Here is an 11,636-nt window from a genome sequence, read left to right as displayed (position 1 = left end):
ATTGCATCCCTGGTCCCACCTCCCAGGCCTCCATGGCTCCTCCCTTCTGTGACTCCGCCTTAGATCATCGTGCTGGCTGTGGCCTGGTTCCCTGCCTGGCCACTCCTGCTCCTGGCTCCCCCTGGCTCCTCCCACCCTCCACTCCCCCATGGACTATATTGACTGTCTTTGTTATTTTATACCTATCTCCAGCTTCACGTCCTCCACCAGAGCTTCCTCCCTCCCTTCTCAAACTCTTTAAGGCACAAGGACTTGTTTTCTGGGAGGGGGAGCTACTGTAACGTGTATGTTCTGTTTTGGCTATGTTTCATTGTGATTTGGTTTTGTTGCTGTTTGCCTGTGTGTTCTGTCATTTGACCTAGTTACCCAGTGTGTTTGATTAGGGTTAGGATTAGGGTTAGGATTCCGTTCACCTGTTCTGTTAATTATCTTATTAGTTCTCCTTGTTATTTAAGCTCTTTGTTTCCTGAATTCATTGTTTGGTGTCGTCTAAGTTATGTGGATGTGTTTTCCTGTGATTCTCCTATGTATTTATTGGACTTTTGAATTAAAGACTATTTTGCTTGAACTCTTCGTCTTCATGCACTTGCTCATACATCCACTTTTATTCAAATATTATTAAAACATTTGTTAAAGATTTTGCAAGCATATTGCGTAGTTGTGCTTGGAGTCAACTGTTTTATTAGTGATAACACAATGAAACATGTCAAATTGTGCAGACATCATTTTTGGCCAGGCTGTCATACAAAGAAATTATGAACACATGCAAAAACAACAGAGAACCAAAAAATAACAAAAAATATTTAATCAACAAAATAATGAACAATTTTTCCCAAATTGTTCATTTTAAAACTGTAGTTTAGCTATGAAGACATTTTAGTTTATAAAACAATAGATTCTGTTCAAAATAAAGACAAAACGTGTAGGCCTAGTTGTGATTATAGGCTATGCTAGTGCAACATGTCATTCTAAATGTCTTTATTTCCATCATAAAAGGCATGCATGAGGACTACATGCAAAACCATATGTTCTATTTTGCTTGAACTCTTCGTCTTCATGCACTTGCTTATACATCCACTCGTGAGACCTTTATTCAAATATTATTAAAACTTTTGTTTTAATAATTGTTGTTGGCCAGGCTGTCATACAAATAAATTATGAATACATGCAAAAACAACAGAGAACATAACTACTGTGTGAACTTCAGGAGAACTGATTTCATACATCCACTAAAAATCATTAAAACGCCAGCTGATTAAAAGACATTGAGCAACGTCGTTAGTTCTGAGCAAAGTCAATTCATCATTTGTTTGTATGCCACATGTTTGATATTTTTGATATCTTATTCACTTTCATACACTTTCACGTTTAAGTGTCTAAACATTTTTAGGCCACTGTAAAGATTCTCAAATCTCAAATAAAACAAATGTCATAATTAAACAGAAATGCAAATAAATATACATTTTGTTTTTAAATAAAATGTAGCTAAAGAAATATCATAATTTTGATGGCACAATCTTTACAATAATAACTCTACATGTAAAGTATTCCTTCATTTGTTTCATAAACTTCTGGTCTCGGACCCCATAAATCAAGGGACTCAGTAATCTAGGCATAATAATTGTGAGCAGATAAATACAGAAACCGATATTAGCTCTGTGTTGAGGAAAAACGGGAGTAATAATTATGTACGTAAATGGGGCGATATAGGAAAGCATACAAAGAAGTAACTGGACACCATGTAACAGTATAGTACTCTGAGCCTTATTAGCTGAACCCTTTGAAACTGCCTTTCTGGCAGTGAACAGGACTCTGCAATAAGTATAAATGAGAGTTATCCACACCAAAGACATATAGATGACTTGTGAAGCAGTGGTGTGTTCCTGGTGGGCTTTGGATGGGAACACATATATTGGGTAGCAAGGTACAAATGATCTGAAGAAAGATATGGGCTGGGTTAAAAGCAAAATAATGATATCTGCCAGACAATGTATAGCTCCTAAAACCCATAGCAAACATATGAAGATATAGGTTCGTTGTGGAGTGCAAATCTGAGAGTGATGCAGTGGTTTACAGATCGCAATAAACCGTTCGATGGCCATACCAGCCAGATTCAAAGGAGTGATCATAAAGGTGGTTGAACTAAGAATCACCAATATGCAACACGTTGAAACATTAACAAGTGGTGAAGCGTAGGACAACACATATAAAGTCACTGTTACACATATCATGAGCATGTCATTGATTACCAGGTGAATGTATAAAATGTATCTGGAGTCTCTTGAAAACATTGTATTAGAAAAAAAAGTCACTACTAACATTCCGTTGATGAAATTAATGATAAAACCAAGACAAACAATCACAATGTTTTTGGCAAGAGCTTCTTGATAACCATCCACAATCCTGACAGTCGAGTTCATTTCTGGGAGAGAAAACAGGACAGTGGTTAAAAAGGGCACATACTGTATCCAAACAGATGATAAAAGTCACTATTGATAACTGAGGTTAACATTTGCCAGGAGCTTATATCATAAACAATATGTATTTCAAATTATACCTAACTAAATCTACTTAGACTTACCTTAAGCTGAAGAACCAGTTCTGGATTGTGGGAAGTATGAAGCTCACATGAGTTTTAATCAGTAGAGTAATGTTATTTATGGTTTGTGGAAAGGGCAGAGATCATGAATATTAAGCCTATTACCCACTAGGGTCACTTAATATTTGCATTCACGACATCATTGCAGAATAACAGAGTAAGCATTTGAAAACCCGTCTGACATGAAAACTTCTTATAGCATATTTCTATGCAGGGTGTTCTGAGAGGTTGCAAAGCAAGAATGTACATGCTTTGCTTATGCAGACTGGTCCCCACATAAGACTGGTCTCTGGTATAAACAACATCTTATTGACCGCAGTCAATTTGTTTTCATGGGTGACTATAGGTCCAAGGTTGGTTCTGTGCATACTGGTGTCCCACAGGAGTCAGTATTGGGTCCCTTACTTTTTAGTATGTATATTTATACATACTAAAAAGTATGTATAGTTGGTCAACTACTAAGATCTCTTGACCTTAACTATCACTTTTATGCCGATGATACGCAGATTTATATCCATTCAAGGCCAGGTCAACATGTGGACGTTGTGCATCTTTCTAACTGTATCACTGAGATCAAGGATGTCTAATAATTTTCTGTCCTTAAATAGCTCTAAAACGGAAGTTATGCTCCTCGGCTCTCCTCATCAACTGCGAAATGCTGGTTCTCTGACTTTGTCTGTTGATGGTGTTGCCTTGGAGTTTCAAAGCAAACTAAAAAATCTTGGCTTCATCTTTGATGCCATGCTGTCATTTGAGTCTTTTGTGTAGAATACGGTTAAGACATCCTTTTTTCACCTCAGAAATATAGCACGTTTACGTCCTATGTTGTCCCTCTCAGTTGCTGAGAGGTTGATAAACTCTTTTGTCTTTTCACGTATTGACGATTGTAATGGTCTTCTAGCTGAAGTATCTAAATCCTCCACTGACAGCTTACACAACATGTCGTAATCTGCGTTCCTCTGAGAGTGGTCTCTTAGCTGTTCCCAAGACATGGCTTCATTCTAGGGGTGATAGAGCATTTTCTTCTTATGCTCCTAAGCTTTGAAATTCTCTCCCGGTTGACGCCAGGGAAGCAAATACATTAGTGACTTTAAAATCACTTCTCAAAACTTTCTATTTTAGGATTGTTTTTACTTGATTATTTATTTTATTTTTGTATTTTTTTGTTGCATGTCTTTTGTATTTAAAGTGTGTTGTTTTTCTCTTTGAGAAAGCAAATTTTAAAGGCGCTATATAAAATAAATGTATTATTATTATTAACATTAAAAACTTGATTTTCACCACAGGGGGTCTTTAAGCAAAGTTTCAAGCTAATCAAGATTTGTCGATCTGGGTTTTATTTAAAATTGAGTTGTGCACCACTTAATTTTAAACACAGATGAACAAATCAGGGATTATAATTCTAACCTGCGATTAAAACCTTCATTTATGATTAATTTTCTCTGCCATAATGGATTGGCCATTGTAATTAATCAGAAACAATAGCTCCTTTCACACAGCAATCCCAGTAAATTACCGTAAAATTACCAGGATGACTTTACTGGTAAATACACAAATATGCTGTTCACACAAGCAATGGCATTCTGGCTTTTTACCGGTGTTATGGTTTATCTGGTTACCGTGTTAAATTAATCTGACCTTACGCCAGATGTGCATGATCGGCAGCTGATTTGTCAATTCCGAAAGCCTGTGCAATACGTTCATTACAATCAAACCTTTGCACGACATGATGCTGGTATTATTGCAAAGATTTACATAAAATAAGGGATTTCATTACTTGTAATGGCAAAAGTGTGTTCAACAAAAATGGCAATAAAATCATACTTGTTATGGGACTCAAACTTCATCAAAAAACCCCAGCCAATTTAACGTTAAAGCATCTTATCTCTATGAGCTGTTACATAGCGACAGAATGTATGAGGTTATTGATGTACAAATCATTCAAAAGTGATTCATTCATGGGCTGGGTTCTTGTAACTTGTGCCTCACGTTCACAAGCTGATATATAGTCACATTATATTGTACGATACTTGAATGACATTTTCGAGTCAAAATGCATGCTGCTGCCCCAAATATATTTGTATATTTTTAAATGACTCTGGTGGCTCATACCAACTTACTAACTCTATTGTATTAACAAAACGTTGGGGACTGTTAATAACCTTACACTGTTTATTCATATTGGTATTAGTCATATTCTTATGATTTATATGTTAAGTAGGACGATACTTGTGTGTGTGTTTATTTCGGAAAATTTCACAAACAGTTTATTTATGTTTATTTGTGTAAATTTGCTTGGTTTTAAAAGCAAAAGTGTTATAATTTTTATAGGCTAATTTTATATATATATATATATATATATACTCATCTGATGCCTTTTCATGATTAGGCCTCCAATAGTGATATGGAGTCTGTAGTTACTTTATGGACTGGTTCAATACAATAACATCCATTACAGTGTTGTATATGTTACAGATATAAATGATATCCATTTGATTTATACATGCATGCTTTGTGTAGGATAATTCATACAATTTTAGCACAACACTTTCTTGATCTCTGCTCCAAATAATTGATCTGTTAATATTTATTATAAACAGTAGATAAACAGATAAAGAGAAACATATTGTTTCATGCAACATGACAACATGAGATTTTTTCCCCCCTTTTTTTTAATGCATATATACAGGAGCCCTCAAATTGTAGGCCTATTTGCACTTTTAAGTCACACACTTTAAAGTATAGTCATTGCACTCAACAAAAAATGTTATGTAGCCTATTTGACAGAAAGACAACACAAGCAAATGTATTAGGCCTGTATTAGGCCACAACTAACTTCCTTAACGTTTAAAAGAAAATGGTATAGCCGTTATACAATTATACATGCCAATTATTACATTATATATGCCAATTATATATTATTTAACAGAATTTTTTTTCATTATGAGATTGATATTGGATATTTTAACTGGTAGTATGACAAGCCTATAAGCAAGCTTAATTGTTATGCCATTTTGACAAGCAAAACCTTAAGCCAATTTCTCTGACCCCGGAAGTGACACGGAATAAATGAACGCAAATTCTGAGGTAAATGAAATGATTTTGTTTTCTGCTCCAGGTATACACTCTTCAAAACATATTATGAGCAACAGGAAAAATGTAAATTACTAGTAATTCCAATCTCGACTATAATCATAATTATGATGGCACAATCTTTACAATAATAACTTTACATGTAAAGTATTCCTTCATTTGTTTCACAAACTTCTGGTCTCGAACCCCATAAATCAAAGGACTCAGTAATCTAGGCATAATATTTGTGAGCAGATAAATAGAGAAACCGATATTAGCTCTGTGTTGAGGAAAAACAGGAGTAATAATTATGTACATAAAAGGGGTGACATAGGAAAGCATACAAAGAAGTAACTGGACACCATGTAACAGAATAGTACTCCGAGCCTTATTTGCTGAACCCTTTAAAACTGCCTTTCTGGCAGTGAACAGGACTCTGCAATAAGTATAAATGAGAATTATCCACACCAAAGACATATAGATGACTTGTGAAGCAGTGGTGTGTTCCTGGTGGGCTTTAGAAGGGAACACATATATTGGGTAGCAAGGTACAAATGATCTGAAGAAAGATATGGGCTGGGTTAAAAGTAAAATAATGATATCTACTAGAGAAGGCATAGCTCCTAAAACCCATAGCAAACATATAAAGATGTGGGTTCGTTGTGGAGTGCAAATCTGAGAGTGATGCAGTGGTTTACAGATCGCAATGAACCGTTCGATGGCCATACCAGCCAGATTCAAAGGAGTGATATTAAAAGTGACTTTACCAAGAATCACCAATATGCAACACCACGAAACATTAACAAGTGGTGTTGCATAGGACAAAACATATAAAGTCATTGATACAAATATCATGAGCATGTCATTGATTACCAGGTGAATGTATAAAATGTATCTGGAGTCTCTTGAAAACATTAGATTAGAAAAAAAAGTCACTACTAACATTCCGTTAATGAAATTAATGATAAAACCAAGACAAACAATCACAATGTTTTTGGCAAGAGCTTCTTCATAACTATCCACAATCCTGACTGTTGAGTTCATTTCTGGGAGAGAAAACAGGACAGTGGTTAAAAAGGGCACATATTGTTTTAGTCCAAGCAGATGATAAAAATACAAAAAATGTAATTCGAATTGTAATTGTAACAATTCGAATTGTAATTGTAATTCTAATTACACATTACTTAGACTTACCTTGAGCTGAAGAACTGGTTCTGGACTGTGGGAAGTATGAAGCTCACATGAGTTTTTTATCAGTAGAGTCATGTTATTTATGGTTTGTGGAAAGGGTAGAGATCATGAATATTAAGCCTGTTACCCACTAGGGTCATCTAATATTTGCATTCATGGCAACATTGCAGAATAACAGAGTAAGCATTTGAAAACCTGTCTGACATGCAAACTGTTTTAGCACATTGCAGTTTCAGGGTGTTCTGAGTGGTTGTAAAGCAGGAATATACATGCTTTGTTTATGTAGACTGATCTCATGAAAAAGTAGTGAAAGGAGATTGTTTGTTTTTTCCCCCAGCAAAAATCAGTGTACAATAGTGGCCAGAAGTGATGTCCGGCCAAGGAAAACACATCTTTACATTGCGTAGTTGTGCTTGGAGTCAATTGTTTTATTTGTGGAATGCAATGAAACATGCCAAATTGTGCACACATAATTTTTGGCCAGGCTGTCATAAGAAATTATGAACACATTAGGAACAGGCCGGTATGAGATTTTGATGGTATGAAAACCTTAAAGGGTTAGTTCACCCAAAAATGAAATTTCTGTCATTAAGTACTCATTAAGTACTCACCCTCATGTAAGACCTTCATTTGTCTTCAGAACACAAATGAAGATATTTTTGATGAAATCCAAGGGTATCTGATCCACACATTGGCAGCAACGTCATTGCACCTTTTGAGGTCCAGAAAGGTACTAAAGACATCGTTAAAACCGTGGACATGACTACAGTGGTTCAACCTTTATATTATGAAGCAACGAGAATACTTTTTGTGCGCAAAAACAAAAACAAAAATAACGACTTTATTCAACAAATTCGTCTGTCCCCTGTCATACTGCTATGTTATTTTCATTGCAGAGCTTCAGTGTTTACGTCCGAACGGCAGCTCAGTACTGGCCAATACTGAGCCCGCGTTCAGACATAAACACTGAAGCTCTGCAACGAAAATAGCGTTTTTATTCCGCACCCACCCAGGCTGAATGTTCTCTCTGAAGGTGCACTCGTGGCTAGGATGCAAAGAACAAATCTTCCCAGGTTGCTCAGGGCAGGAAACTGGGAACCTTGTGAATGTCACCACTGCAGAAAGTTTTGTTTACTTCAAGTTCAAGCGCAGATGCGCTGTTATCAAATGATGTCCGGATGCCGGGCTATTGTCAGACTGCCCGATTCTGTCCAAAGTACACCAGAGTTACCAACCGCTACCGTCTTTCATTCGGATGTTTAATCCCTGTGCTGCAAGAAATCTGATCAGGTCCCTTGGTTCCCACGGCAATCGTCTCCAGGCAATTTATATGCCAGAAAAACAGCCATGATCTCCAGGCAAATTTATATGACATGAAAGATGATAGCACTTCCACAGACCCTCAGTCAAGCGGCCCTCCAGGACCACTCCGCAAACCCATGAGAGAAGCATCCGTCATATGCATCATGCGACAACAAGGAGCTCCCAACACTGGGCCTTGGGACAAGAACCAGGGTTTCTTCCACATCGTCAAGGTACAAAGACATCTGCTTGTAACTTTGATCGTGCAGAACAGATTCCCCCTGGTCTTGAGCCACCACTGCAGGGGTCTCATGTACAACAGGCCTAAAGGTATTACATTGGCTGCTGCTGCCATCAGACCCAACTGCTGAAACTGAAACTGTTTGACAGTGCGTTACTGGCCTAGCTTCAATTCTTTTACTGCTGGTAAGATTACCTCTATGTGTGCCAAAGACAAACGTGCCTGCATCGTCACAGAGTCCCATATTACACCCAGAAAGGTGGTTTTCTGTGCTGGAGAAAGCACACTCTTCTTGGCATTCAGTCTCAACCCCAGCTCTTTTATATGAGTGAGAACATCTCAATGTTGAATCGCTAAATACTCTGAATGAGCTAATATCAATACCGATATAATTCAACATGCGAATTCCCTGGAGTCACAGTGGAGCCAGTGCAGCATCCATGCATTTCGTGAAAGTGCGAGGTGACAGTGCCAAACACACCAAGGAAACGTTGAACTTCTTTTATGGTGGTAGGTATGGGCCAGTCAATGATAGCAGATACCTTCTCCTCATCCATCTTGATGCCTCTTTTGCTGATCTCATAACCCAGGAACTTGACAGAAGATTAATGGAAGAGACATTTTTCTTCCTTCAGGAACAGGTGGAATTCACGCAAGTGTTGGAGGACCTCCGAGACCTGCTGGCGAGGTCCGGCCATTGTCCGGGAGCACACTAACGAGCACAAACCAGTGGAGGTACTCCTGCAGCGTGAAATCCTGGAATGCGAAGGGAGCGTTGACCAGGCCATACGGCATCACACAGCACTCATAGTGGCCAGTAGGGGTCACAAACGCTTGTCCCTCTCATGTATCCGGATGAGGTTATAAGCACTCCTGAGGTCCAGCTTGACCTCAATTTTATGGTGATCTTGTTAAGGGACTGGTAGTCGAAGCAAAGACTCCAGCTACCCTCTTTCTTAGCCACAAAAAAAGAAGCTTGAGGCAGCAGGGGAAGTAGAGGGTTGGATGTAACCATGATCGAGGGCCTCCTGGATGTACTTCTCCATGGCCTTCTGTTCAGGGACGGAAAGTAGATATCTCTTGTCATGGGACACTGGCTCACCTGGTAGGAGGTCGATCGCGCAGTCCCATGGTCTGTGTGGTGGTAACTAGGAGACTCGTTTGGGGCAGAATATGTCTCTATAGGGGGAGTAACTCTCAGGGATGTCAACAGACTGCTGTTCAACCGGGCTTTTGATGAAAGTGGAATTTAAAGTACTTGACTGTTAGAGACATGGTGAGAGATAGGTCAGGAAAGCAGTCGGGAAAACAATGATTGCCCCACTTCAGGACTTCTCCCATTGTCCAGAATAGCACTGGGTGATGCTATATGAGAAAAGGACACCCTAGGATGCTGTCAGCGGTGGACTTCTCCAGAACCAGAAAGTTGATGGAATCGACCGACTTTAGCTTTAAGGGTCTGACACAGTAGTGCACGTGGACATGCCTGAGTGGCATACCCGGTATTGAGTGAACCTTGTATTGTGTTTCATAGCAGGTTTTCTTGAGCTTTAGATAATGGCAGAGCTCTCCAGATATGAAGTTGCTGGCTGAACCAGAGTCAATGAGGGCACTGACTGAAACAGGGACATTAGAGGCAGTAAGACAGACTATAGTGGTGAGTGGTGTAGAGTTGATATGGGGACTGTGAACCACACTCCCCATGGGACAAGGACAAATGGGACATGGAGAAATAATATGTCCCTTAGCACCACAGTATAAGCAGAGACCCTGGGTCAGCCCTCTTTGCCGCTCAATTGTTGTTAGTCGAGCAGAATTGATTTGCATGGGTTCAGATGCTGGTTCTGGAGAGCTGACATACTCTGGCTGGCAAGGTGGGAATGAAGACTGCTGACCCTCTCTGTGTTCCATACATCCCTGCACACAATGAGCTACTCGATTGGATAGTTGGATAAACTTCTTGAGACTAATGACGAAATCGTATGCAGCCAGATGCAGCCGCAAGTTAGACTCCGATCCCTGCCGATTAGTGGTCAGGAGCGAGTGATCATTCCAAATAAGGTTTAAAGTTTTGTGCAACAGAATTATTATAAACCTCGATTTAATCTAGATTTAAGATTAAGACAAGTCACCCCAGGTGAATAGGGTAAAACTAATAGATATCACCATACTTCCCCAGGTGATTGATTACATTAAGAATTGCAAACATTTTTTTGTATTACAAGTTTTCTGAATTGTTATGTTTAAATATGCAAGTGAGGCATTATCTAATTAAATATGCACCAATTAGCATAAATTTACGGAACAAAAAACTGAACATTGGATGAAGTCAGGTTCAAAATTCTTGTTTAATTTATTTTTTTTTTTTTACATATTAGTGTCAAAGGTTTTTACAGAGGGGGTTTTGGATATCTCTTTTTATCACTCCATAAATCATAAAATACTGTCAACAGCCAGAAAAAAAACAATACATTTTCACCATTTTTTTTAGGAATAAAATGTATAAAATCAGGCAAATTATATATGAACAAACCCCCTCTGTAAAAAAACATTCAGAATATAGTTAGGAATAAAACTTTGGTGTAAGTGCTGCGGAAGTGAACATTTCTGGCTCAGTGTAGGAGAAAAAAAATCATTTTGAGAAAACAGCCTTTAAAGATATATACTGTGAAATCTACAGATGTAAATACATACAGTGCTATAAAAGATACACTTAAAAGTGTATTTTGGATGTTTTCTTTCCACTGGTCTGAAAAAAAAAAAAAAAAAAAACTTTAAGAAAAGCCAAAAAGCCCAAAATCTCAAAATTGATAGATGCATCAAAAAACAATGTTTTTGCTAGTGTCTTATTGGTACAAACCACCCTCGGAATAGACACTGCTATATATTTTATTAAAAATATTAATCATAATACAGTACTATCATCAACATTAATAAGGAGTTTCCCAAATTGTTCATTTTAAAACTCGTTTGGCTATGCAGACATTTTAATTGATAAAACAATAGATACTGTTCAAAATAAAGACAACATTTGTAGTTGTGATTTCTTAATGGATCATTTCCATAGTTAATGTGATTAACTATATACTGTGTGAACTTCAGAAGAACTGATTTCATACAGTACATCCACTAAAAATTACCAAAACACCAGCTGATTAAAAGACATTGAACAAAATGACTCAGAAAAGTGAAGTTAGTTCTGAGCAAAGTTGATTCACCATTTGTTTGTCT

The 11,636-nt window shown here is 37.8% G+C and overlaps 2 protein-coding genes across 2 annotated transcripts; both read right to left on the bottom strand.

Moving 5' to 3' along the window:
- Window positions 1–1,496: 1,496 nt before the first annotated feature.
- Window positions 1,497–2,444, bottom strand: LOC127514603 (odorant receptor 131-2-like). The gene has a single exon (XM_051897595.1). The coding sequence runs from the start codon at window positions 2,418–2,420 to the stop codon at window positions 1,497–1,499; it is 924 nt and encodes a 307-aa protein (XP_051753555.1). The 5' UTR covers window positions 2,421–2,444.
- A 3,353-nt stretch (window positions 2,445–5,797) lies between these two features.
- Window positions 5,798–6,739, bottom strand: LOC127514609 (odorant receptor 131-2-like). Its single transcript, XM_051897610.1, has one exon. It carries the CDS (start codon window positions 6,713–6,715, stop codon window positions 5,798–5,800), a length of 918 nt encoding a protein of 305 aa, XP_051753570.1. The 5' UTR covers window positions 6,716–6,739.
- Between the last annotated feature and the right edge of the window lie 4,897 nt (window positions 6,740–11,636).

The sequence above is a fragment of the Ctenopharyngodon idella genome, chromosome 6 (assembly GCF_019924925.1).
Source record: "Ctenopharyngodon idella isolate HZGC_01 chromosome 6, HZGC01, whole genome shotgun sequence".
Lineage (NCBI taxonomy): Eukaryota > Metazoa > Chordata > Actinopteri > Cypriniformes > Xenocyprididae > Ctenopharyngodon > Ctenopharyngodon idella.
The sequence above is the reverse complement of the archived record's forward strand: the minus strand, read 5'-3'. Positions and strand labels throughout refer to the sequence as shown.